The 26765-nt window shown below is 52.5% G+C and overlaps 1 protein-coding gene across 1 annotated transcript in view; it reads right to left on the minus strand.

Annotated features, from left to right (window-relative positions):
- LRIG1 (leucine rich repeats and immunoglobulin like domains 1) overlaps positions 1-26765 on the minus strand; it is a 111136-nt gene that overhangs the window by 1751 nt on the left and 82620 nt on the right. Inside the window, exons 8-18 of the mRNA XM_002920762.4 lie at positions 24926-25069; positions 22806-22886; positions 16978-17049; positions 16073-16144; positions 11844-12007; positions 4541-4861; positions 3122-3403; positions 2173-2592; positions 1662-1787; positions 945-1091; positions 37-321 (exon numbers count right to left, since the gene is read on the minus strand). Coding sequence (XP_002920808.4) covers positions 37-321; positions 945-1091; positions 1662-1787; positions 2173-2592; positions 3122-3403; positions 4541-4861; positions 11844-12007; positions 16073-16144; positions 16978-17049; positions 22806-22886; positions 24926-25069 — 2114 coding nt within the window. The remainder of the gene's footprint in view (positions 1-36; positions 322-944; positions 1092-1661; positions 1788-2172; positions 2593-3121; positions 3404-4540; positions 4862-11843; positions 12008-16072; positions 16145-16977; positions 17050-22805; positions 22887-24925; positions 25070-26765) is intronic.

Genomic DNA, 26765 nt, shown 5'->3' on the forward strand with positions numbered 1-26765 from the left:
CCTGCGGGGCCTCCTTGGAAGACCGTGAACGTCTACCTTTCCCATCTGGAGGTGCCAGTGGCTTTTTCTTCAGGGATGTCAGCATTCTGTCGTGGTTACTGGGGTAGAGGGACCCCCTGCAGTCAGCGCGGGACCCGTCAGCAGTCCCACTGGTCAGGTGAGGCAGAGAATGTTCTCGGTCCGTCTGACTGGGGTCCTGGCTGCTTAGTGTCCCTGGCTGTGTACTGTCTCTGGTCACAGGCGGAGGATAGAAAGCTTGTTCCTTGGAGTAACCGTCCACGTGTGTGTTGCAGTCACCGCACACCACGGGGCCACTGTGCTCTGCAGGACCGAGCAGGGGACGGATTAGAGCCACGGCCACTGAGGTCTGCATCCCCGCCCAGAATAGGAAGCTTCTGTCCCCTGCTGGGAGGCCAGAGCCCTTAGATGAACTCTTGAAAAACCTGCCCTCTCTCCCATCTGTGGTCACAGAAAAAGGACTGGGCAAATACCAACCCCTTAAGGAAGAATGCGCCCTTCGTGTTTCAACGGTTCAGATTAATTTGCTTCATGAGAGAAAGTGGGCCTACTCTTTTGATCACAGAAAAAAAGAATCCCACTGCATGACATACCACGTGCTCTCAGGAGTCTTCGGAATAATTAGAAATATAGCCTCAAAAATAGCCCTGGTGAAAAGGTACTTCAGGTTGGGCCTTGCCCTTTATTAAAATTGCTTATAAATCTGGAATGTTCAAGCCCAGGCTTACCCCGCCACAGATTTATGAAAGAGACCTGCTAGTTAAGAATACGAGAGCCAGGCCACAGCTTCCTGTTTATACACTGAAGACCAAATTCTGAGACAGTCTTAGACCCATAATGCATCTCTCGCTCTCATTTAATGAACAGGTCGACTTGAATTTTGATTTCAAGAACTGCAGACTTTTCTCGACGAGAGCATCTCTTACCCATCTTCTGAGCACCAGGTCTCCGCTGGGCTTTCTCCACCACGTTCCAGGGCTCCTTGGTACAGCCCACACAGAGCTTGGACTGCCTGCACGAAATGCCATGAGCGTCCGCCTCTGAAAAGAGGCCGGCGTCCCTTGGACAAACACCTGCAGTAGATTCCAACAGTTAGAAATGATGGGTTTAGCTTTCCAGAGGAAGTCCGATCCTTTTTAGTGTTCTTTACAGTGATAGGTGTCTGCTGACCAGCAAGGGGCATCTGTAAGACAAGCTGCCCCCAGGGCAGGCCTGTCAGTGTTCGGGGCCATGCTGGTGAGCAGTTCGTGTAAGGACAGACCTGCCCCCGTAAGCACTCCGTCTCCCCTGTAGAGGTAGCTCACCCTGGGAGAGCTTTCTAGTAGCCGAGATTGGCCCACAGAGCAGGCGTGGACCGTCACCTACTCAGTGGATTGGTTTCAGGGCCTGTAATGTCCTTTGCAGCTTCTTAGTCAATCCTACCTTTTCCTGACCAGGAGACGCTGAGCCCCACATAGCAACTTCCTGGGGGCTGGATTTGTAAAACCTTGCAGAACATGCACAGGGCAGGGCCAAGAAACCCAACAGAAGGCTTGAGTCTGCCAGCCTTCCGGGTCAGATGTGCTCAGCCTAAGGCCACGCACCTGCCCTAGGAAGGGGCAGGAGGCTCCCGAGGACAGGGTCGCATCAGGTTGAGGCCTTACCATTGCTCTCGATATGCCCGTTGGCCTGAGGGCCACCCTCAGGCCTGATCACAGTTTCCTGTCGGTCAGAAAGGGTCCCCTGAGACGAGAGGTAGCTTGGAACATCTGGTGGCACAATGGTTTCATCTGCAAGGAGACAGAACGATCAGATACCACGTGTCCCTATCCTTCGTGGTGACAAGACAGGAAAACGCTCACTATCAGGCCCAGACACCAGATTCTTGCACCCGCAGCAGCTCAGGCTGTGCACAGATGGTCTGGAGGGCCCAGCTTAGTCTCGCTTTCCACCCGGGTGTAAAAACTACAGCAGCTGGAGGTCTGAGCCCACAGAAGAGAGCGTGCAGGGATGGCGAGGGGGCCGGAACTAGCAGGAGCACGATACCGTGAGGTCCCTGCAGCCACGAGCCACCACGTGGCCGCCGGGCACGGGCCCAGGGTGCCCCTGCCTCCTCACCAGACGGCACCGTGTCCCTCCTGCCCCGGGGAATGAGCTCAGCCCGCAGGGGCTCACCTGTGTTGGTGACACTATACTCCTCGCTCTTCCTCCTGGTCTGGTAGATGATGCACACCCAGACCAGGGACGTCAGCACGATGCTGCACACCACAGCGATGGTGAAGATGCCCACGGTGCTGCCGTCCTTCCTGCAGCCGGGCGCGGGCAGGATGCTCAGCTGGCTGTGCGCACGCTCCGTGCCCAGCGTGTTGGAGATCTCGCACGTGTACTGGCCCGCGTCCTCCACCACCACGTTCTGAACGATGAGCAGCTGGTTGCCCGGCGTGAAGTGGTGCCTCTCGGTGAGGCTCAGGGGGCGGCCCCCCTTCAGCCAGGTGATGCGGGGTGTAGGGTTCCCGGTCGCCTTGCACTGGAGCGCCACCGTTTCTCCCATGGACACCACGCGGTCTTCCAGAGGCACCACCAACGACGGGGTTTCTGCAGGAAGGCAGAGGAGACGGTCCGGTTATTCTGTGCGCCTGCCCTGCCCTCCGGACAAAAGAGGGCCCACACGCCAGTGAAGGGCCACAGGAGATTGTGTCTCAGAGCGGCGAGCTTTCCAAAGACCTCCCACAATGACTAAGTCACAACCATTCTGGGGGGCGGCTTCGACAAGGAGGACGAACGAACCTTGAGCCACAGAGAAGCCCCTTCTCTCCCCCACCTGTCCTGTGCCAGGCTCGTGTCTCTATTCTTCAGCAGACCACACCCATCCAGCCCCAGTCAGAGGGCAGTCGAGAATGTTCCCTACCAAAGCCCTATAAAAAAATACTCCCTTAACCCTTAACTCACTATCTTAAAAAAAAAAAAAAAAACCACTTGCTGAGCTGCTTTCTGACATCTTCTTGAACATCTTAAAGAGAAACAGCACAGCACAGTGAGCCTGCTGGTTGCACGGAACGCCTACAGCCCCTTTCCACCCCCACGCATGCATGGCCTCATATACTCAGTGTACGAGTGCTCGGACCAAAGACTGTCAGGGTGGCGTTGGCGGAAACAGTGCCGGCCGAGTTCTGGGCGGTGCAGCTGTAAACCCCCATGTCCTCGATCTTCACATTCGTGATGAAAAACACGTCGTCATCGGGCATGACGTGCATGCGTCGCTCTCGAGCGGCGGGGAAGTCCGTGCCTCCGTCCTTCTGCCAGGCGATCTGGGGGTTAGGGTGGCCGGTGGCAGCACACTCGAGGCGGGCCGTGGTGCCGGTGCGGATGGCTATGTCGTGGGGCGTTTTGGTGAAGGACGGCAACACTGCAAAATACATACCGTCAGGCTCGCGGGAGGGAAGAGCCAGACGCAAAGGCCCGGACAGCCCTCTGGCGAAGTGCCCGCCTCCGTGGGTGGCTGTGCCCCCCACCCTCTGTGCCAGCATCTGCCCAGAACCGCTCCCAACACCTCTGACGCCCCCCCGAGCTGCCAGCCTCTCCCTCCCATGACGCTCTCTTGTTAACCCGAGGCTGCCTGTCGCCCCCTCATGTGGAAACTGTTGACAAAGCAGGTCATCCCCTCTGACCCCTTGAGTGGCCATCTGTCCATATGGGGACAGCCCATAAATACTGGGGTTTGACACCTGCCTGCCTGCCTTAACCACCAGAACAGAGCCTGGGAGACCAAGGTATCTGCTCTGATGGGATGTAGCGACGGGGAAGGAGGACGTGCCCTCGCCCTCCGCGGAGCAACGGGACGGCCCGTCCCTCTTGGAGAAAGCGTGGCGGGGAGGCTGTGTCCGGGCCCCATCACTGGACGCTCGCCGACTGACTTTTGCCGCGTACTCCCTGACCCAGCAGTGGGCACCCCGCTCACGCTGGGCACCATGGCAGTTCCCCTCGGGCTTGCTTCGGCGCCAAGTCTGACCGTTCACGGAGCTTTTGATACAGAGGACTGCACAACAGAACTACGTGGGGTAAAGAATGTGTTTTCCTGCGGTGTTTAAGGGCTTCGAGACACAGTGGTTCCGCGCTTATTACCCAGTGGAGGGCGCTTCACAGCTCTAGCTACTCGCTTCTCTGTGACAACTTGCAGCCCTGAGAAAAGCCACCTCGATAGGCTCTAAAGCTCAGAGGGCGGGAGCCTCCCCACCATCAGGGTATGCTCGGAATCTGGACACCGGACTTCATGGTTTGTGGAGGATGATAAATGGATAAAAATACAAGGCCTGGGCCTTTCATTTCATTTAACACAATACCTGGATAAAGGGTCACCAGAAACAGGTGAGTCACCGAGAGTAACCCTGCACTCTACACAACTTGCTCTGCTCCCCCCCCCACGCTAGTGACACGGTAATGTCCTGATGAAGCCCGTGTCTCCCGCCTGCATCCTTCCCACACGGGTCACACAGAACCACGCGCGGCTTTAGAGGACCCTCACCAGTCCACAGCACCGCCTTACCATTCACGATGAGCCGGGCCTTGTGCGAGTAGGTAGAGCCGAAGTGGTTGGTGATGACGCACTGATAGCGGCCCTCGTGTCCGAAGGTGACGTGGCGCAGGTGCAGGACGGTGGTGTACTCCGTCACCTTCCCGTCCTGTGCACGGGCGTGCGCGAAGTTCTCCATGTCGGCGTTGGCCAGGACCTCATTGTCCTTCTTCCAGGCAAACGTCACGGGGGAGCTGCTGCTGCTGGCTGCTGAGCACGTGAACCGGATGTCCTTGCCCACGACGGCCATGGTGGGCTCTGGCTGGGTGATGATCTGTGGCTTCGGTAAGTCATCTGCGGAGAGGAGAGCCTGATGGAAGAGTCTCCCGCCCAGCCCCTCAGGACACAGAGGGACCGCACCTTTCAGGGTCTCTGCTGGCCCTCAGCTCCAGCACGCACTGTGAGCGAGTTGCACCATGGCCATCTGGCCTTACCCAATTAGAAACCCTGGGCAGCGATCAGCTCTGGGACCACACTCCTTGACTACGAACCCAGCCACCAGGACTCGTGTACCAGAGCATGCACTTCAGGAGTTTCCATGAGGGGTTGCTTCACTTCCTCACCTTAACACAAACACACTAACAGAGTGCATAGACCTTACCCACCAACTTCACTCCAGGAGGAGAGGAGTAGGAAGTCCTTCCAGAATGCGAGACAAACTCTTCTAAAAATCTGCACCTCTGTTAAAGCCATAATAACACTAGTGAAAACGGTTATGATCAACTTTTCCAGGATTCTGGAAGGCTGTAACAAGCAAAGGCTGTAACGACCCATGGAGGGTTGACTCAAGGAAATGCCTGAATCTCAGGCAGGAAAATGAGCTTTGTGGTGTTTAACTTAGCTTAAGTCCCATCCCTCTCTGCCTAGCTTTGTGGTAGGCTTAATGCCCAGCAGCCCGGTGACCACTGAGGGGCAGAACGGCTGTGGCGCCCCCACAAAGGCCCCGCACTCTGGCATGATTCGGCCCGCTGCAGTTGGCTCGGCGAGGAAGCCCTGCTCCTGGGACGTTTGATGAAAACAAGCAGCAGCCAGCAGTGAGCAGTGTCCACTGGAGCCAACAAGAGGCTGGCCCAAAAACCAAAAAGGAAAAGCCGTGAATGAAGAGGTCCAACGTATTCCTGAGGCTCTAGAAGGCCACGTGCATGCGCAGGACCATGCGCATGCCCAAGAGAGGCCTGAGCCTCATTTCTCACGGGAAGCGGTCGCACCCCTCGGCACAACGGAGGTGCTGGGCAGAGGATGGGGGACTTTGTGAGCTGATGTAAGGGCTCTCCGTGCAGGCGTTAGCCAACCAGGGAGGCACTTAAGTGGCTGCACAGAACAGACTACGGTATTTGTCCAGGAAAGTCACTCAACAAATTGTAATAATAAACAGAACAACAACAAAGCAGGGGCAAGACGGAGGGAGAATCTATCTCTGGAGTTGCCACATTATTTTAAAGGCTCCGTTTCCAACAAAAAAACCACAAAACAGGGAAAGAAATGGGGGGGGGGCGGAAAGCAGTCAATGGAAACTGTTCTTGAGGAAGGCCAGATCTTGGAGTTAATAAAAACTTTAAATTGGCTTTACAAAATATGTTCAAAGAACTAAAGGAAATCATGTCTAAGAAAATTAAAGGAAAAGTATCTGAATACTTACCCAACAAAGAATGCCAATAAAGAACTAGAAATTGCAGAAGTAGACCAAATATAAATTTGGGAGTTTAAAAATATAAGAACTAAAATGAAAAATTCACTAGAGGGGCTCAATAGCCCCACCGAGCAGGCAGAACAGCTTGTGAAATCGAGGCTATCCAATCAAAGAAACAAAAAGCCGTGAAGGCTGAGGAATAGTCCCAGAGACCTGTGGGACAGCATCAAGCTAACAACATACAAATAATGGGAGTCCAAGAAGGAGAAGAAAGAAAAAGAAACCATATTTGTAGAAATAATAGCCCCAAACCTCCCAAATCTGATGAAAAATAGGCACCTACCCATCCAAGAAGTTCCACAAACCCAAAAAGGATAAACTCAAAGATCCCCCCGCCCCCTGAAACATAACAGTCAAACCGTCAGAAGCCAAAGACAAAGACTCTTGAAAGCAACAGGAGAGCTGCAACGCATCACAGAGAAGGGATCCTCAGTGACATGCAGCTGATTTCTCACTGGAAACCACGCGGGTGAGCAGGCAGACATATTCAAAGTACTGACAGAGACTGTCAGCTATGAATTCTGTATCCAGCAAAACCGTCCTTCAAAAGTGAAGGAGAAATTAAATCACTCTCAGATTTAAAAACAGAAAACCTATTTTGCTGCTGCCAGACCTGCCCTTTTTAAGAAATACTAAAGGGAATCCTTCAGGCTGAAATGAAAGGACATGATAGTAACTCAAATCCACACAAAGAACTAAAAACACTGTTAAAATAACTACATACGTAAGTATGCAAGTACAGTATATTTTTGTAACCCTCTCCTATCTGATTTAAAAGGCAGCTACATAGAGCAATAATCACAAAACCGTGTTGACAGGCTCATGATAAATAAAGATGTGATTTATAAGACAACAGTACCACGAAGGAGGAGCTCCGCAAACAGAGCTTAGTAGGAGCAAAACTGTGTGTACTATTGAAGCTAATTTCATTATTAATCTGAACTAGATTGTTTTAAGATGTTAATTTTAATCCCTGTGGCAGTCATTAAGAAAATAACTCAAAAAATAGTAAAATAAACAAGAAGGGAGTTAAAATGGTATATTAAAAGATATCTAACGTGGAACCAGTCAGTAAAGAAGAAACACAGGAACAAAAAACATAAAACACATAGGAAACAAATAGCAAGCAGCAAATTCTGTCTTATCAGTAATTACATTAAACAAACAATTAAACCCCCCAGTCAGAATGCAAGATTACTGAAATGGATACAAACCCATGACTGGGCTACATGCTTTCTTGTAAGAGATACAGTTTAAATTCAAAGTCACAAATAGGAAAACAGTTGCCAACAGAGAGCTATGGTGTCAATACTATTACCAGATAAAATAGACTTTAGGACAGAAAGAGTTACTAGAGAGAAAGTAATTTTTTATAATGTAAAACAATCCATCCCAAGACCTAAACATCAAATATATATGCACCTAACAGTTCCACAAAACAAGCAGCAGAAACTGACAAAACTGAAGGAAGAAATGGACAATGCAACAGTAGTTTGTGGAACTCAATACTCCATGTTCAGTGATCAGATAAAACCATTAGGCAGAAGATCAACAAGGCAATGGAAAACTTGAATGACACTCTAGGCCAAACAGACCTATCGGATATCTATAGAAAATTCCAGCCTACAACAGCAGAACAAACATTTTCAAGTGCACACGGAACATTCTCCAACAGAGTTCATGTTAGGCTAAAAAATTTCAATAAATTAAAAAAAGAAATCGTACAGTGTCTTTAATGACAATGGAATGAAGTCAGAAATCAGTATCAAGCAATACTGGGAATCTAACTTTTGGAAACTATATTGTACTTCTCTAAGTCAAAAAAGAAATCATAAGAGAAATTAGAAAATATTTTGATTGAATGTAAAAACAAATACCAAAACTTAAATCTGCACCCTAAAGCAGTGCTTTTAGAGAGATTTAGAGCTGTAAATGCCTACATTAAGGAAGATCTCAAATTAATACACTCTTCTTCTCTAAGAAATCAGAAAAACAAGCTATAGCCAAACCAAGGAGAAGGAAATAATGATTAGTGCAGAAATAAATAAAAGAGGAAAATAGAGGGGGGAAAATCAATGAAAACAAAAGTTACTGCTTGGAAAATACTAACAAAATTGAAGAATCTTTAGACTTGTAGAGTGGGGAGGTGGGGAGAAGACTTCAAACACTAAAATTAGGAAAAAAAGAGGGTACATTACTAACTTTACAGCAATGAACAGGAATACTATGAATCATTTGTATGCCAACAAATGAGATAACCTCACATATGCACAAATTCTGAAAAAGACAAGCTACCAACACTGACTCAAGAATAACCAAAATCTGAATAGACGGTAACAAGTAAAGAAACAGAGTAAGTAATTTAAAAAATTCCCACAAAGAAAAGGCCAGACCTAAATGACTACTCTAGTAAATTTTACCCCAAATTAAAAATAATTACCACTAATCCTTCACATATTCTTCCAAAAAGATAGGTGAGAAGTGAACATTTCCAGACTCCACTGTATGAGTCAAGTATTCCCAGTTAATAAAATCAGACAAAAACAAAACCATAGACCTTTATAAGTACAGATGCAAAAATCTTCAACAAACAAATACTGGCAAACCAAATCCCACAACATATAAAAAGGATTATACACCATGATCAAGGAATGCAAAGTTGGTTTAATATCCAAAAATCAATGTATTATATACCCTATCAATAAAGGGAAAAAAATCCTATGTGATCACCTCAACAGATGCAACAAAAAAACATTTGACAAAATCCAACACCCTTTTATGATAAAAATACTCAACAAATTAGAAATAAAAGGGCATTCTTCAACCAGACAAAGGTCATCTATGAGAAACCCACAACATCATATCTAATGGCGAGAGACTGCATGTCCCCCCAGTCAGGAAAGACGAGGATGTCTGCCCTCACCACTTCCACTCAGCACTGCTCCGGAGGCTCTATGCAGGGCAATCAGGCAAGAAAAAAAAATAAAAGCTATTGAGATTGAAAAGGAAGAAGTAAAACTCTTGATTTCGGCTCAGGTCGTGGTCTCAGGGTCATGAGATCGAGCCCTGTGTTGGGCTCCGTGCTGGGAGTGGAGTCTGCTTAAGATTCTCTCTCTCCCTCTCCCGCTGCCCCTCCCCACCCTAGACACGTGGCTTGCTCACACTCTCTCTCAAAAGGAAAAAAAAAAAAAGTAGTACTGATACATACTAAAAAATTATGCTATTAAAAAGCTGGTCACAAAAAACCACATATTGTAGGATTCCATTTATATGACATCTAGAGCAGATAAATCATAGAGACACGAGGTAGGGTAGTGAACAGGGGAGAGTAGGGTGTGACTGCTGCAAACAGTTTCTTTAATGGGTGATGAAAACGTTCTGTAAGTAGATGGTCATGACGGTTATACAACTTTTCAATATCCTACAGACTGCTGATGGGCACACTTGACACAGGTGATTGTTACAGTATCGTGATACAGCCATCTTCGCAGTAAACAGAAAAACATTCTCATGCCCTCAAAAAGAAACTCCCTGCCTTTTAACTATCATCCCTTCTCCTTCCACCCTAAGCCACCAGTCATCACCAACCTCTCTACCACCCCTGTTGTGGTCCCTGTTGTGGGACCTCTTCTGGACAGGACAGTCACTCCTGCATTTATCATTCGGACGGAATCACAGTATGGTCTTTTGTGACCAGCTTCTTTTACTTCAAATATATCAAGGCTCATCTGTTCTACGAATGATTCCTTTTTAGGGCCTAATAATACTCCTGTGCTTGGCTGTGCTGTATTTTATTTATCCACTCATCCAGTGATGCGCATCTGGGTTATTTCCACTCTCTGGCTATTATGAACAATGCTGCCACGAGCGTCTGTGTCCAGGTTTTATGTAGATGTGTTTGTGTTTCTTCTGGGTACACAGGAGCAGGTTATCTTATGTTGAATTGTTGGAACACTTCCAAACTGTGTTCCAAAGGGGCTGCACCATTTTACATGCCCGCCCGCAGCAGGGGAGGGTTCAGACTCCCCCCCCCCCCCCCCCACCCCNCACCAGTACTTGCTGACTTTTTGATCATGGCAATGCTCATGCGTGTGAAGTGGTTATTTTTTCATTTTACAAAAAAGGAGGGGAAAGACTCCCACACAGCTCAAACTCTGATCTCCTGCCAGTTGTTTTTCACGATTCCCATTCATAGCTGGTGACTGTTTCAGTGGTGAGCCCAAGCTACAGTGAGGAGCGGAAGGCTGCTGTCCCCCGGAACACGCCAGGGACATAGGCCAGAGGCTGGGCACAGCAGGGTCCATGTCCTGCCCTGGCTCATCCAAAGGGGAAGATGACACCCTGGGACAGGAAAAGGGAGGAAGGTGCAGAAAGCTCCATTTCAGGAAGGCTGATTGACAGCTGAATGGTCAAGGCCCCGCTCCCTGGTGACCAGTGGATCACACAATCACTTTGTCCTTGGGAATGCGAGCTACGTGTGGTTTCACATCCTGCACAGAGCTGCCCATAGGCTGATCAGTGAGGAAAGCTCATTCTGCGGGGCTGTACCCCACGGGGTGTTCTTAGGGCTGCTTGCTGGACTGCACCAGCACAAAGGAGGGCAAGCCTACTTCCAGAAGCGGTGGTGATGGCGGCGGTGGGCACAGGCATGGGAGGGGGACACCTGTATTTGGACTTGAGCAGGCACACCGGCTACTGCTCTGCCCGAGATGTAGGGGAGAGAAGAGGACCACGGGGGTCCCCACACTGCTAGGGCAGCTCCTGGCTGGGGTCATCCCACCCAAGACATGGGGCAGACCGGGGAGGACAAAAGGCAGGAGGACTCGCACCTGCTCCGGAGAGCCCGTCACGCCTGGGCATCCCACCCTCGCTCCTGCTTTGAGACCAGCAACCACTCAGAACTCATCTCATTCTGTGACCACATCATACTGAGCATGAGGCAGGCATTTCTGCTGGAGCGTGGTGTGTGGCAGGTATGCGCGCACACAGTCTCCGGCCGGTCGGCATCTTCTATGCTCTGTGCAACCAGACCAGGATTCCGACCACCCCTGGTCAGAAAGATGGCAAGGCCCATGCAACAGTGAGAAGGAAGAACGAGTGTAAAGCTGCAAGTGCAGATTTCAGTGGTTTGAAGAAATAGCAAGAGTGCAAGTCAACAAGGAATTATTTTTACTACAGTAACTGTTCTCCTGAGACTTGTTCTTCCTGTGTTTAGCCTTTCATTCCTGGGGCTGGAAAGAAACACACATTAAAACCCCAGCCTCATACGCTGACTAAATTCACAGCTAAACCTGAGCACCAGGGCCGTCTTGAGACAACACAACTTTCTTCCAGTAACTGACTATTCTGATTTGTAACTGAACCAGTGCGGGCTCCCTTCTGATTAAATGCATGTACTCCAAGAACCACATAATGAGGCGTCTCCACAGTAAATACTATGTGTGGTTTCAGTGGGAAATAAATTGCATCCAGCAATTGGTAACCAGGAATTGGGGTTTACTCAGATCATAGGAGTCACTCCCATAATGAGGGGTTCCTCCTGGCCTCCTTGCCCTTTATGAAAAAAAAATCATGAAGACATCTTACCGCACACGAAACTCTCCGGTGGCACAGAGAAAATGCTCTGGCCCTTCAGCGACTCTGGGTGAGCACAGGTGGCTGTCACGAAGGCCTGCAGCGTCCTGCCCACCAACCACGGGGGCAGCCACTTGAGCTGGCAGTCACACAAGAAGCTATCGCTGCTGATATGGCTAAAAGAAAAACAAAGGGGACATCTGAGGTGTGACCTCAAGACAGGGATATTCCCTTGGTACACAGATTCCTTCCCTCTGTCACCTCTGATCAGCTTCTGTTGTTAACACCAGCAATCCAGAAAGGGAAAAGATTTTTCACAGTTCTTCTCCAATGATCTAGAGCAGGAAGCATTGTCTGCTTGGAGTTCTTCATAAAATGCAGGTCCGGCTCAAGATGTTAAGTGGAACCCAAGATCTGGCATTTCTACCAAGCTACCGGGTGGTGTGGGCACCACAGGCCTTACTGACCCCGCTGTGTACAACCCAGAGTTCAGTGTGCTCAAAGACAGGCACTCACTGCTCTCGTGTGCTTGGGGGAACACCCAACCTCTTCTAGCCTCTGACCATCTGACGGAGATGAGGAGCCCTGGCCCCGCTCTGCTTTCTCCCACTCTCCTGATAAGCTATGGGAGCTTCCAAACTCAGTCTGAAACTTTGATCTAGATTCTGAAACCAGTTCTGAGAAGGGTTCTTTTTCTGTATGGCTGTTGGTTTTTTTATTTGGCAAAGCTGCCCATTTTCTTACGTCCAGAACGTTAGCCTCGCTCTCGAGGTTCCGTCTTGTTTGTGTATCTGTCCCTGCACCAGCACGGTTCGGGAGGCCGGCAGAACTCGGCTCCGCTCCCTGAACAGTGCTTGTTTGGTAACTGCCACTGCCCGGGGAGCGTGAGAGTGCACAGCTTTGGTTTTGTGAGGCTCCAACCAAAACAGAGAATATTTTCTTTTTCATTTCTCAGCAACTGAGGATAAGCTTTTTAAACAGAAATCGGAATCACCATCTCAGCGGACATTCCTTCCTGAGGAGTCACTCGAAGATATTCAACCGAAGAGTCTAGCTGCCCTGTTCCTGGAAGACCTCAAGGCCGTGAGCTTAGTAATGGAGGCCAGCCCACAGCCAGGGTGAAGGCAGAGAGAGAACATGGGGCTCCCCTGTCATGAACTGCCTCTGGTACACGGTGACAAGAGGGGGCACAAGTATACTGAGAAAGTCCACAGGCATCACTTGGGCCAATATTAGAGCAATAACCACCTCCATCCACCATCTTCCTCACATGTCAACCAAGCCAACAAACGGACCGTCTTTTGCTTTTCCTCTATTTCACGCTGGCTTTCTAAGGAGCAGAGAACTGTCAAATTAGTAAACAACAAGGAAGGACGAAGTGCAGGCCAGAGAAGCCACCACTAGCTAAACTCAGGAAAACCTACTCTTCCGTCCTGTTCCTCGTGGTTCCCAGATTAGCCATCGAATAGTAAAATACTTATGGAACGTGCTTTTTCAAAGACTGAAATAATCCATCTCAAAGCCATTCTAACTGGGATGTCTGCCCACATCTGACCTTTAAATCAGCACTGGACTTTTTTGTTGTTGTTGTTGTTTAGATTTTTGCATTTGTATTTAATGGGCAGGTAGCTCTGTGCTTAGAGGTATGGACCCGAGGGCTGTCCTGACTGAGGAGCTGGTCAGGCAGCAGGAGGGCTCCCACAGCCAGGCCTGAGGAAGCGGCTGACTCCAGCTTAGGAAATGGGCAGCTGCAGCAGGTGGGCTGTGGGTGGTAGCAGGAGGGGCTGTCACCAGTCACTGAAAATGCAGCATCTGTGACACACGGAGAGGGACTCTCCCACTGTCAGAAATGCTGTCACAAGCCCCCATCAAGTGGGCATGTGGCGTGGCTGCCCCTCTGTGTCATCAGCAGGAAAGCCCTAGTGAGGTCTACAGGAAGACACTGGGCTGTTGCTGTGGGACTCGAGGCACTTGGGTGGAGGACAAGGACCTATTTCATTTGGGCCACAGGAACAGAGTGAGGAAAGCAAATTTGACATTTATTGTTGATCAGAAATGTGTGTGGGAAGAGTTACTCCTCACACCACATAGCATTGGCCTAGCTTGCTTCACGATTTCCTACCTTCTCCAGTGAAGCCCACCTCACACAGAGGAGACGAGACCTCAGCACGGACGGATTGGGTATTCGGGGTGGAAAGAACACTTTCCTAAAGAGTGAGTCAGGACCAGCAAGACCGGGGCAACTTGGCTGGCTCAGTTGGTTAATTAATGGGTCTGACTCTTGATTTCAGCTCAGGTCATGATCTCAAGGTGGTAAGATCAAGCCCAGTGTCAGGCTCTGGGCTGAGGGTGGAACCTGCTTAGACTCTCCTTCTCCCTCTCCCCCTCCCCCCAATTCTCACGTGCATGCGTATGTGCTCTCTCTTAAAAAAAAAAAAAAAAAAAAAAAAAAAAAACAAANCAATGAAGACAAGTCTGGCCTGACAATAAGGACACTGACCCCCCTGACCTCCCCTCCACACACATACATCGCTTTAAAGACAAAGGTGAGCTTGGAAGATGGGACTGGAAACTGCCAGCAACCCCAAGGCTTTGCAGATTTCCGCTACTCTTCCTTCTTGTCAGCTGCTAACAGGCACGGCTTTCCGCAACTCCCGCCTCCAGCCATCCCATCACTCTGCTGGCTTACAGTGCATTTTCATGATTCCAACTCAAAGTGTGTTTCTAATCATCGCTTGTGGAAATTTACCCAGAGCATGACTAAGTGCACGGTACAACCTGCCTTGATCAGATGGGGGAAGAAAATGACCAAGTGGAATTAACCGTTTCTCCCATCAGAGGACTGGGCCCAGGGCCAGCCACAGCTGGGTACATGCAGCGAGCGGCGGGAAACCCAGGCAGGGGCCGAGGCTGAGCCTCCAGAACCAGGATGAAGCATATTTGGGGGGGGGGGGGGCCCAAGCTCCTGGAAGAGGCCAGTTCTTCCCAATAAGTATCTCAGGAAACCTTAATTTTTTAGGGAAGCCAGAAGGAAAATCTGTCCTTCCCTCTTTCTTTCAGAATATCCTCTTCCCATTTAACCAAATTACTTCCAACATTATATTTGAAAAATTTCAAAGAAAAGTTGAAAGAAATGCACAGTGAACACTCACCATTTTAAGATCATGACCCTTCTAAGAAAGAACATCTACTCAGCAGGCCTGACTCTCACGGCTACATAAAAGCCATGAGGCAGGTGCTTAAAAGTCCTCCCCTCCCCTCACTTATCCAGAGGAATGTCACCGGGGGCCTGCTTTTGTTTTAAAGTATGGGGACTACACCTTCCTCCTTCCCCATTTCTCCCTAGGGCCCACCAGGAGTGGCCTCAGGCATGAGGATGAGGTCAGGACGCAAAGATGGCCATCCTTCGGCATCCACCCTTCTGTCAGCACTTCTGAGAACCAAAGGCCGGATCTTTCAGAAATGCACACTGCAGCTAGACTTTGTGGCTGCAGAATCAGATTAATGTATAGGAAGGCCAAAGGACACGTGGATGTTGCCACCTAAATACCCAGACGAGCTCCTCAGCCAGAGACTAGGGCACAGGCAAGCTCTTCCAACCCTTGTCACCCAAGTGCCCGTGGTCAGTGTCTACGGGGCAGCACCTCCAGCTGTGAAGCACTGTGGGGCCCTGGAACGGACGTGGGCCGGCACCACTTCCCCAATCCCACAGCTGCCTGTGACCACCCCACACGGGATCTCTGCCTCGCTTGCCGGCAGCACGCTCTTTCAGGAAGCCCCTGTCAACAGAGCTGCTCCATTTTAAGCAAACCTACATGAGGAAAACTTGCACTTGACATCATTAAAGGAATGACTATCCATTTTCTAGAAGAGAATTCATTTCATGTCCTCTAGAGCCACGGTTAGTAAGCTACATACAGCCTGCAGGCCTGGTTTTTCGTGACTAAGAATTTAGTGGCACACAGCCACGCCCAGGCACATGTATTATTGATGGCTGCTTTCTGTGATGACAACAGTACAGCTGCCGTCACAGACACCCTCTGGCCCACAAAGCGGACAATACTGTGTGACCCTTCAAGAAAAGGTGTGCAGACTCCAATCCAGAAGCAGCCCCCATGGGCCTATGCACAAATGTAAACGGCCCCATCTAGTACATAATCAAGGCATCACAGCATTAAGGCATTTCCAACTCGGAATCCTCTGCCCGTGTTAACCAGGGCCATGGAGTCCCAGGTACTCACAGCTCTCTGAGATACTTCATCTTCGCGAAGGCATCCGACTGCACAGATCTGATGGCATTCTCTCCAAGGTCCCTGCAAAAGAACACTCTTTACTTACACAGACAAAGGCTGGGCACCCTTCCGTCAGCCACGTGTCTGGGCGCAACGGCTCAGGGATTTTTGAGGATAGTCCTGGTTCCACCATGTGCCAGAGGTACTAGCCCGACCCCGTGTCCCGAGTCCACTCTACGCGCCTGTCCCCTCACAGACACTGACACGAGTGCATGGACTAACCTCCTCACCACACCGGCCTGAGGGCAGCTTCAGAGCTGGGCTGAGGCCCGCTCAGCAAGTCAACAGGCACAACCTTCCCAACAGAATTCACGTCCAACTTGATTCCAGACAAACAGACTAAGAATCCAGTACTGGAGGCATCTGCCCTAGATGGTGACAACATTAATGTCCCTGGGCAGGCTCCATCCTCTTCCTCCCAGGCTCCCAGAGGCAACCAGGGCAGAAGAGAACCTCCCAGCTAAGCGCACCGTGTGCTCGGCACCGGCAGGCTGCTGTTGTGGAATGGTCCGCCGGGGTGGGGACACAGTGCCCGCACCGAGGTGACAGGGCCCAGGGTCTGTGCAGGGGCCCATGCCGTGGGGCAGCAGGGCAGGAGCAGGGGGGAGTATTTATCCAAACAGCAGCCCCATTAATTAGGTGTTCACTGACTGGCCATATGTTCTGTAACTGTTCCTGGCATGGGCAAAATAAAGGCCAAAGTTGAAGCTGACTTATAATGAGAAGGAAGCAGCTGGCGTTTCCAAATAGGCTGTTTCTCAGTTTACAAAGATGTGATTAAATTGCTAGCAGACTTCCCCGGCAGCCGCATTTGGCAGGCCTGTGGGTCAGGGAAGGTCTGGTGAGATACTCACAGGTGCTCCAAGCCTTCCAGCCCAGAGAAGGCTCTTTTAGCCACGGACTTGATCTTGTTTCCAAACAGAGTTCTGCCGTTTCCAAACATCCAGAGATGGGGGGGAAAAAAACAAAACCGGAGGGAGAGAGACAAGGGAGGAATGGGAGAAAGAGAACACACAATTAGGGCAATGCCATCTGATAAGTCTGTCCCGTGAGGGGCAGGTGGAAATCTGACCTGCACTCAGATTACGGGTCTGAAGTATGCAGGCCTTCCCCTTTTCTGAAATGAAATACTTTTATCTTTATTAGAATTTAACAGTGATGACAGGTTGCAATTGCATGCACTGTCTCGCCTGAAAAGGCTCCTTGCGATGTTCAGTGGAAATCCCCTTGTCCAGCCTGGGCTGTCTCTGCGGACCACCCAAGGGCCTCACAGGAAAGAGGGGACTGATCACTGTTCTAGTGAGAGGGAGCAGAGTCATGGAAGGGAGTGCAATCTCTGGAACTAAAATCTACCACCCACTTCTGCAAACTGGGGATAAAGGTTCCCAAAAGAGGCAAGACGAGTGCAGGAAAATGGGCATCCACCAAGATGGCTCCCCAGCCCTTCGCACCTGAGATGCACCCTACTAGCCACCGTGAGCGGTGCCCCTGCCTCTGGGAAGGCCCCTCATGGTGTGCAGGGCGGGCCCCCACACTGTGGCCTCTTAAGCAAGGCCCAGATTTGTTGTTGTTGAGTCCAGATTTTAAATGATGCCCGAGGTTCATTAAATCCCAGACTGGTCCTCAAAGGTCAACCTCCAAAGTTACCAAATACCTGTACCCCTGGACTGCCTACCCATGGGAAGGGGCTCCTACTTCCAAGCAATTCCAATCACAGCCTCCACGTAACTACCCAGAGCTGTCCTGGAATCCACAATCTGGCGCCCTGCGGTCAGTACACATGGAATGAACGAATGCTGCTTCTGCGGGGCTGTGCATCCAAAGGAAAGTCTGTTCGGTGGCGGGGGGGGGGGCGGGGGGGGGGGGAGAGAACTGAGTGGGCTGGACACTGGGAATGAAAAGAACTAAGGTCCCAGTTTTCCCTCTTCACTATGCAACACTGATGACAGCCCAGTGGGGCACTTCCTGCCCCTCCTGCAGGCACAGGAAACCACCTGCCAGCGAGCGCCCCAAGGCGCGTGGGCTCTCCTGCCCGCTGCCCAGCAGCATTATCTAAAGGGCTTGTCAAGAACGGGGGCTGCTGCGAAGTCTGAGTCCCCAGCCCTGGGAGGGAGGGCTTCCTCTGGTGGGCACGGGGGGCAACCTTGGAAGAGCATGGGTGTTGTCTGGGATCCCACCAGAACCAAAGAAAGATCTCCACCTGGGGCCTGCTCCACCTTCAGACCGCATGAACATGGAGACCTATGAGGCGGGACAGCAAGCACCAGCCCTGCTCCGAAAGGAGCAAAGAAAGGAAATAGGAGCCTTGAAGGAAACCAGAGATGGCAGGGCAACCAGGCGGGACCTGCCCCACGGGCCCTGAGCTTCCAGCAACGGTGCAGGGCTCCTGGGGCTGCCTTCGGGAAGACGGGGATCACACGCGGACAGGCCCAGCCAGCGCCACGAGCCACAGAAGGTCGCACTTCCCCACCCCGCTCTCGGGAGGGCACTGAAAACCCATGGGGACACCTACAGGACAAGCATGAGAGCCACTGGGTCCCCCCACTTTGTGAGGAACAGACTCCTCCCCTCAGGGCCTCCCCCACCCCCAGCAGCCGACCAGCGGCTCCGAGTTCAGCTTCACACACGGCCAGCCGCGGGGAGCACCGAGGGGCACGAAGGCCGGAGACCCCTTTGACGTGCGATCTCTCGGAGGCAGTCTGTGTGAATGTGGAAACAGCGTCCTCCCGAAAGAGTTCCCACATGCTCTCTCCATCGGAGGCTTTTATTCTAAAACAACCCAAACACGCAGAAATCCGCTGCCGAGCTGACTGCGTTCCCCAAGCACAGAGCTAGCCCGGCAAAGAGCAGCACACGGGGTGCCGAACGCAAGCCCTTGCGAGTGCCTGCCAGCTTCTTGCTTCCTCGGGTTCCCCAGGCCGGGTCACTGTGCTCCAGGTCCTAGTAAAATGTATTAACTGTTTAGTGAAATCTCCCGTAAACTAGATCCAGGAAAAAGCTGGGCTTTATTTCCTTCATTACATATTAGTCACCCTGACCTCTTTTACAGCGAGGGCAGACTGTTATTCCTAATGGTAACAATAGCAATAAAACAAATTCTCAATTATGTGGGGGTTAATCATCCTGCTGGTGGATTAAAATAGCCTCTTACATTCTCCAGGCCGACATCTGGGGGCCGGGGCTCAAGCTGGCAGGCTGGGCCGGCTCCAATAAAGGGTGGCTGTGGGGAGAGGGGAAAGCCGGCACCACGGGCCGTGGGGAGGCTCCTTCCGTCCCCATGTCAGCGGGCAGCTGAGGCTTGGCTGCACCTGGTCCAGGGCTCCCAGAGAAGGGACCACAGGCCTGATCTGCCCCACGTCTCCCAAAAGTCAGCTATCCAAGCTCGTATGCATGGCTAAGTGCTCCCAAAGGGTCTTTTGGGTCTTGCTACCAGCCCTGCAGACACGGGGGGATTGCAAAGGTAGTCCTTGTACTGACCCAGAGAACATGACTTTTTGACCCCTCCGCCCACCTCTCCTCTACCTGTGACAATGACTAGCACTCCGTGGACCCTGCCATCGCTCTGTGAAGATATGTGGGGGCAGCACCTGCCCAGGTCCACCCCACCTCAGAGGAAGCAAGAGGCTTGGTGTCATGGTCCAGTTCTTCATGTGTCCCCCAAACTCCCCTTTGCACACACACGCCCTCACCGCGGGGAAATGCCATGGAGAGAGCTGGAACCACAGGGCACCCCCTCACCTTCCCCCTTCCCCCATACACAAGTGACTAACTGCTCCCCTCTGCTGCTATTTTGTGCTCCAGAAAGCCTCCTTGCCTCCTCACAGACTAGGACACTGTGCAAACCCCAGAAGTGTTCCATCAACATGAGACAGGGGCTGGGGGGCGGGGGAAGCATAATCATCACAGGGAAACTGGCAAACGGGCTAGAGCTAGTAGCATTCTTGCCCTGCAGGAAGCCCCAGATTCAAGAACAATCCAACATGGCTGTACTCAGCAAGTGGAAAACTAAGGGCAGGGCAGCCTCCACCACATCGGCAGACGGGAGCCTTTCATGGCTCTGCTGCTCCCTTGTTCCCTTCTCGGAAAGGGTTTTCGTTTAAGTCTGGCCTCTCGCATGGCAGGAAGGACCCCAGGTGCTTGAATAACTGAGCAAAGGCCGGAGTTTCTCCCTTCCCAGTCTCGGGTAGGTCCCTGAACACCTTCCCGCACATTCTCCAAGGCCAGCCTGAGCCAGGTCAGAGGGACCAGCAGTGACCGCAGCCCCACAGGATGAAGGGGCCCAGGTGACATGATGGCTCTAAAGGGGCAGGCAGCCCTTCTCTGTGCGAACACACTCCCGACTTCCGACAGATCCCAGCGCACTCGCCACCAGCCACCGGGATGGGGCCGTGCGGGGTCACGGCCACGTCTCCCAGCCACGGCCGAGCAGCAGAGCTTCCAGGCAGCGCTCAGAGGAGACTGAGCGGGGAGGAGAGCCAGGAAGCGCTGGCCCCTTCCTTCCCTCATTCACTGAGGGCTTCCTCAACACCTTCCACACGCCCTGTGGAGTGCCTTTTAACCAGAGCAGGGCACCAGGACCACGGGAAAGTGTAGGCTTTCCTTTATTTCCCCTTTAATGGAGAAGATTCCACACATCAGCACAGGCAGATGGCGGAGCGTCAGGAACCCCACAGGTGCACCTTACACGGCTGCACCCATCACCCGACGGCGCGAGTCTTACTTCCCCTCTGCTGCGTCCCCTGTCCAGCCTGGCTGAACGGGAGGCCAGGTCACAGGTGTCACGCCATTTTGTTTTTTCATCCAAGAGGAGGATTCTTTTCTTTCTTTTGCAACATAACCACGAGACCATCCCATCTAAGTAAGTGCATATATTTAATCATATTAAGCAATTCCTGTCCCCATTTCCCCCAGTTGTGTGCTTCCTGTCTTTATTCGGACACAGCCCGACTCTGATCCATGGGGTGGGTGGGGGAGGCTAGAGACAGCGTACTCTACCAAGGTCCCCGGAGCCTCAGGACAGCAAGGCAGTGTGGACGGGGCAGTGTGGATGGCACTGGCTTCAGGGGGCCTGTGTCCAACAGCACAGGGCGAGTGAGGCACACAGACTTAGGACTTCAGGCAGAGCTGCTGAACCTAGTGCAGTGGGTCGAAGGAAGAGAAAACACGGGGACAAAGCGCAGCGATCGGGAAGGCAGCACCAGGCCCCAGACACAGGCTGCATCCGCAGAATCCCGGGACCACCTGCACTCACGTGCCAGAGCCTCTCGGAAGCCACACCACACAAGACGTGGCTCCAGGTTCCACTGGAGAGACCTACCCCCCAGAGGCCCTGGTGGCGCCACCTGTTGCACCCCCCCCCACATCCATGAGTTAGGGCCCAGCCAGGCAGGCGTCGGAAAGCGAGGCCGCACAGACGTGCCCTGCCCCAGCAGCTCCGCTATGGTGCCATCCGGCCTCTTCCCGGGCTTGCTAGATGCAGGGGCCAGGAGGCGGTGAGGGAGTGCTTTTTTAGGGAAGGAAAAGGAAGACTGATGGACATTTTGACATGTTGTCAGACACAGGATGCTCAAGAAGAGAGAATTGTGAGAGAGCCAAGAGAGCGATCCTTGGGGCGCCTGGGTGGCACAGTGGTTAAGCGTCTGCCTTCGGCTCAGGGCGTGATCCCGGCATTGTGGGATCGAGCCCCACATCAGGCTCCTCTGCTATGAGCCTGCTTCTTCCTCTCCCACTCCCCCTGCTTGTGTTCCCTCTCTCGCTAGCTGTCTCTATCTCTGTCAAATAAATAAATAAAATCTTTAAAAAAAAAAAAAAAAAAAGAGAGCGATCCTTACTCAGAACCCTGAGTCTAAAAACCACACTTTTCAACATCAATGCAAGGCTCTCACTCTACAGAGAGACTCCCCCCGCCGCAGGCTCTCCTGGAGTCGCTAGTCAGTGGTCATGGCAGCTCCCGTCCCCACTCCTGGAGGACACACGCAGGGAGGGCTGGTGACACGCGGAGGGCAAGCAGGTGGAACGAGGGAGAACAGTGAGAGCTCTGGAGCCGGTCCTGAGCCTCCCCACTGTGTGGTTTGGGGCATAATCCCTTCCCCTGTGTTTCTCCAGCCACAGAACGGTGCGGAATAGGGCGTGCACTCAGGAGCTTGTTAGATATAACACACGTACGCGCCCTGCAGAGTGACTGACAAATTCTAGGAGCTTCAAATAAAAACACCAGAAACCTCGAAGCTGTTCAATTAACCTATGGTAATGACTGTTTCTGTTTAACGTTATGATTGACAACAAAAGTACTGACCAGAGACTCCAAACCACGAACAGTACTTGGCTTTAGAATTTCACACAATTTCTAGGAATTAAGAGGCCAAGAGTTCTTTGTGCAAAGCAAGACAAAAAATGTAGCTGTTTCTATGTCAGTCACAAATTCAGCAGAAAAGGAAAATCTAACAGGCCTCTGAACACCAGTCTTCAGCCGCAGGGAAACCACCGCCCAGGGCAGTGAGGAGACCACTGGCCAGAGAGAGGCTGGGATGCCTTGGCTCCCTTATTCAGAGTTTTCTCCCCAAACAAAAGAAAGATAAATGCGAGCCAGCCCTGTTCCAGCTGGGCCCAGAACAAAGGAGGGTGGGGGAGCCCGAGAACCGCTGTTCACCAACCACAGAAGCTAGAGCGCGGAGATACTCACAGCTTGCTGAGACTGTCGAGCCCCGTGAAAGCGCCACTGGTGTCCTCTATCGTGCCCGAAATCTCGTTATGGTCCAGATCCCTGGGGAGGAGACAGAAAGAAGGTTCACCATCCAGCCTGAGTTCTCAACTCTCTTTAACATCAAGTGGGAAAATAGATGGACACCCACTCTGCCAGCTGGAAGCTGAAAACATCTGGGTGGATTCTAGATGCCCAGCTGTAACGTATGGGCAACACAAGTGTCAGCGCTGAGCCACAGCAAGCCCATTCCACACACCTTGGGGCATGGCCTGGCGTTCTCAGCCTTCCTGCACAGTGGACACATGCCTCAAACATGGAGCTCCCCCAGCTCCGTGGGTGCTCCCCACGTGGGTAGGACCTGGCCCTGGGGCAGGGAGAGGGTGCAGTCAGCACATGGGAACCACCCCTGCACCGAGCAGGCATCTGACCAGTGGTACTGAGAATGAGCCTGAAAGGTTCTTTAAGGTTCCTGTCTGCTCTCACACCGACCAGAGTCCCTTTCTTAGACGTAACTAAGAAACCGCCCAAGGCACACGGAAGAAGGAGACAGTGAAGAAAGAGGCCCCCACATGGGGTCCTCCCTGGGACCACTCCATGCTGGCAAGTGGGTTTGGAGGCCAGAGTCGCCCCTCCTCGCGGGGCCTGCACAGGCGCTGACTCGGAGCCAGGGACGACATCTGGGCGCTGAGTCAGACTTGTGACCCACTTGCCAGGGCTGGCGGATGAGGCCAACTTTTCAGCCCAGTCTCCTCCAACAATGCAGATCACAAGGCAGATGACTCAGCTTCCTCCCCCAGCTTCCAGGGCAGATCCCAGTGCCAGGCGAGGCTCCCACCTGGTGACCAGGCCCCCACTCTGCCCCACCAGCAGTCCCTCCAACGTCCCCTACGGTTCTGGGTTCCTACGCCTTCCTCTCCTGAACCCTTGCCCATGCCAAAAAGGATGCTGCTCCTGGCCCCGTGAGGGCCTTCGCAAAGAATCAGCACTGCCAGGAGGGAGGGGAGCTCCGCCCGGGAAGTGCAGTGCTCCCTCTGACCTTTATCTTAGAGCAGAAAGCTCGGAGCAGAAAGATTCTGCTGCTGGAAGGGACCCCTCCTTTCAACGGGGTTCTCCTTATTATCTTCAGACTGAAAGCCAGGCACCCAGGGCTTCCGCTGTGTGAGCCTGTCTCCCTGCTCCTTGCTCTGGCTGCCAAAGCTTTTCTCTTCTTTCTGGCTCAATTTGAATGTTCCCGGCCTTGTTATTTGGGCCTTGCAAGCGCTCAAAGGCTGGCTGACCTCGGACTTAATAGCCTGGCATCCGGGCTCTTTCACACTCCCAACAATGGCCCAGCACTGAAGCCGACTCTGGCCTCTGGGCCAGGTGCAAGTGCACAGGCCTCCCTCCCTGTCACCCTGGAGCAGGCCCTCTATGCAGCGGGGCATGCCGGGAAGGGGGCTTCACATCCCACCGTGACTGTTGGGGGGGAAATCATCCACCCCTCTCTGGGGGCTGAATGCCCAGAGTTGCCTGGAAGTTCTCTGAGCCAACAAAAGAAAAATTTTAACTCCCAGAAAAGCATCTTGAAGCCACTTCTGGCAACCCCATCTAACACGGAACTTAAAAGAAAATTCTGGACACTACTGCCTCTATTTTGTTCACGGACCCTACTGAGCCTCAAGGAAAGACACGGGAGTTCCTAAATGCCTCTCCTGAAATGGGGCCTCCTGGACCCGGAGTGTGCTGACGGCACAGGGGTTAGATTCAGGAGGAGACAGATGGAGCACACGGCTGAGGTCTGCGGCGCTGCTCCCGGCCATGTGGCCCAAGCATCCCGCCAGGGGCACGCAGGAGCTACTGTTCAGGAATGGCAGGGCTTGGAGCCACTGTCACCCTGTCGGCACCACCCCGCGGGGACTGAGAGACGTTCTTCTGCTCAACCAGTTTTTCAGCTGATTCTACGGAAGTGTGATATACTCTGCACACACAGGGGGTCAGCTCTGGATCCACCTGACTTGAAAGCAGTGAGAAGGGAATTCCACAAGGCAGCTGGCTGGCTCTATTCTGCCCTCCCAGCCGGGGACCCCTTCCTTCCGTCCATCCCACGGCGAATGACGTACAGAACACGCAGGTGTTTGAGTCCCTTGAAGGCGCCTTCCGCGATGTGGCTGATGGAGTTGTGGCTGAGACGCAGCGTGCTTAGGCTACTCAGGTCGGCCAGGCTCTCCTCATCCAGCCGGGTGAGATTATTGAAGGACAAGACCCTGGGGGAGGCAAGCAAATGTCACTGTCGCGTACCTAACACGGGCACGCCCTGCCCTCTCCTCAACATCGAGCCGCAGTCAGCAGGATCTCGTTGGGATGACGGGACACTGGCAGGCTCACCAGAATCCCAAGGGCCAGAGGGGTCATGCAGCTAGGAACCCCCAGGGCTCCACACCCATAGAGTTCGGTTCCTGGAGTATTTGTATAGATCACAAAGACCAGAGAGCACGTTACGAGGTCATAAAACCCGACAACCCTCAAGGCTCCGATCCCTCATGCCGGGGTCCATGGAGGATCCTGACTCAGGCTATCAGAGACCTCTCACGACAGGGGCCTGAGACCCTGGACTGGACCCCAGCGGGCTCGGACAGTGAGCAAGGGAGCCCCGTCAGACTGCCGACATCGGCCAGCAGAGGGCACCACTAGCAGCTCTGTGGGCGGGCTGCCTCACAGAACTTCCTGCCTTCCCAGGCCACCGGCTCCTGTCTAGGAGCTCCCACCCCAGCCGGCCTCCTCGCATGATGCCCCCCATCTTACTGTGAGCAGGACAGGGAACAGGCCCCGCAAATCACACATCCACCCCGAGCATCAGAATCAAACCTTCCTCCCAGCACGCCCTCCCGCGCCTCTGACACCACAGGGCCCTGGGTTGGCTACTTGTCCTATTAATCCTCCATCGTTGAAAAATGGGAAATTTAGGTTGGGGCAGGAAGAAGCAAAATAAATTCGGAGAAGATTAATGAGTTTTTAAAGGCGGCAGGGAGTAACATTCTTTCCCTCCCGGAGAAATAAGTCATGGTGTGTGTCTGTCAGGCGGAAAAACCGGGCAAGTGATCAGAAATACATCCTTACCTGCAATTACAGAATTGAGCTTAGAGGAGAGGCAGGAAACGCTGGAGAGCAATGCTCCCTCTGCCTCTGAGGTTACTGGACGTCTGGCAAACTGACAGGCAGTTGAGGCATTTCTGTGACCTTCTCCGCCCCTGGTTACGGGGACAGATGACAGCTCACATTGCTCTGGCTGCCTGAGGGGCACAGGGGACATGCCTTCACGGCTGCCTCAAACCCTGCCTCCAGCCAGGCAGCACCCTGCTCCTCACTCAGCCACCGGCCTGGCTCGGCAGGGGGGACGGAGGAGGCCCCTCCTGCTTCCTCACGGTTCCCAGGCCTGGACAACCACCAACCAGGAGCCCTGGGGGTTCCCTGGGGGGGCCATGGCCTGAGCCAAGAGCTGGTCAGAAGCCAACCATACCACATAAGAATAACAGGCAGCCGCACTGCCATGAAGGGCCAGGAAGCCAAACCCACAAGGTTAACACTAACACGCACACACTCACAACCCCAGGAAGGTACGTAAGAGGAAAGACGCAGGACTATGGATTTTTATGTGAGATAATCATGGGTCGCTGAAATAAGAACTCCAGGCCAGTGTGCCGTGGGTGTGGGGAAAACATGAAAGAAGAGAAAAAAAACACCACCTCGGGGCGCCTGGGGGGCTCAGTCGGTGAAGCATCTGCCTTCAGCTTGGGTCATGGTCCCAGGGTCTGAGGATCAAGTCCCACATCAGGCTCCCTGCTCTGCAGGGGAGCCTGCTTCTCCCTCTGCCTGCCGCTCCCCCTGCTTGTGCTCTCTCCCCCTCTGTCATATATAAAAAATCTTGGGGAAAAAAAAAACAACGAACACCTCAAGACTCAA

This window comes from Ailuropoda melanoleuca, chromosome 4 (genome assembly GCF_002007445.2).
Source record: "Ailuropoda melanoleuca isolate Jingjing chromosome 4, ASM200744v2, whole genome shotgun sequence".
Taxonomy (NCBI): Eukaryota; Metazoa; Chordata; class Mammalia; order Carnivora; family Ursidae; genus Ailuropoda; species Ailuropoda melanoleuca.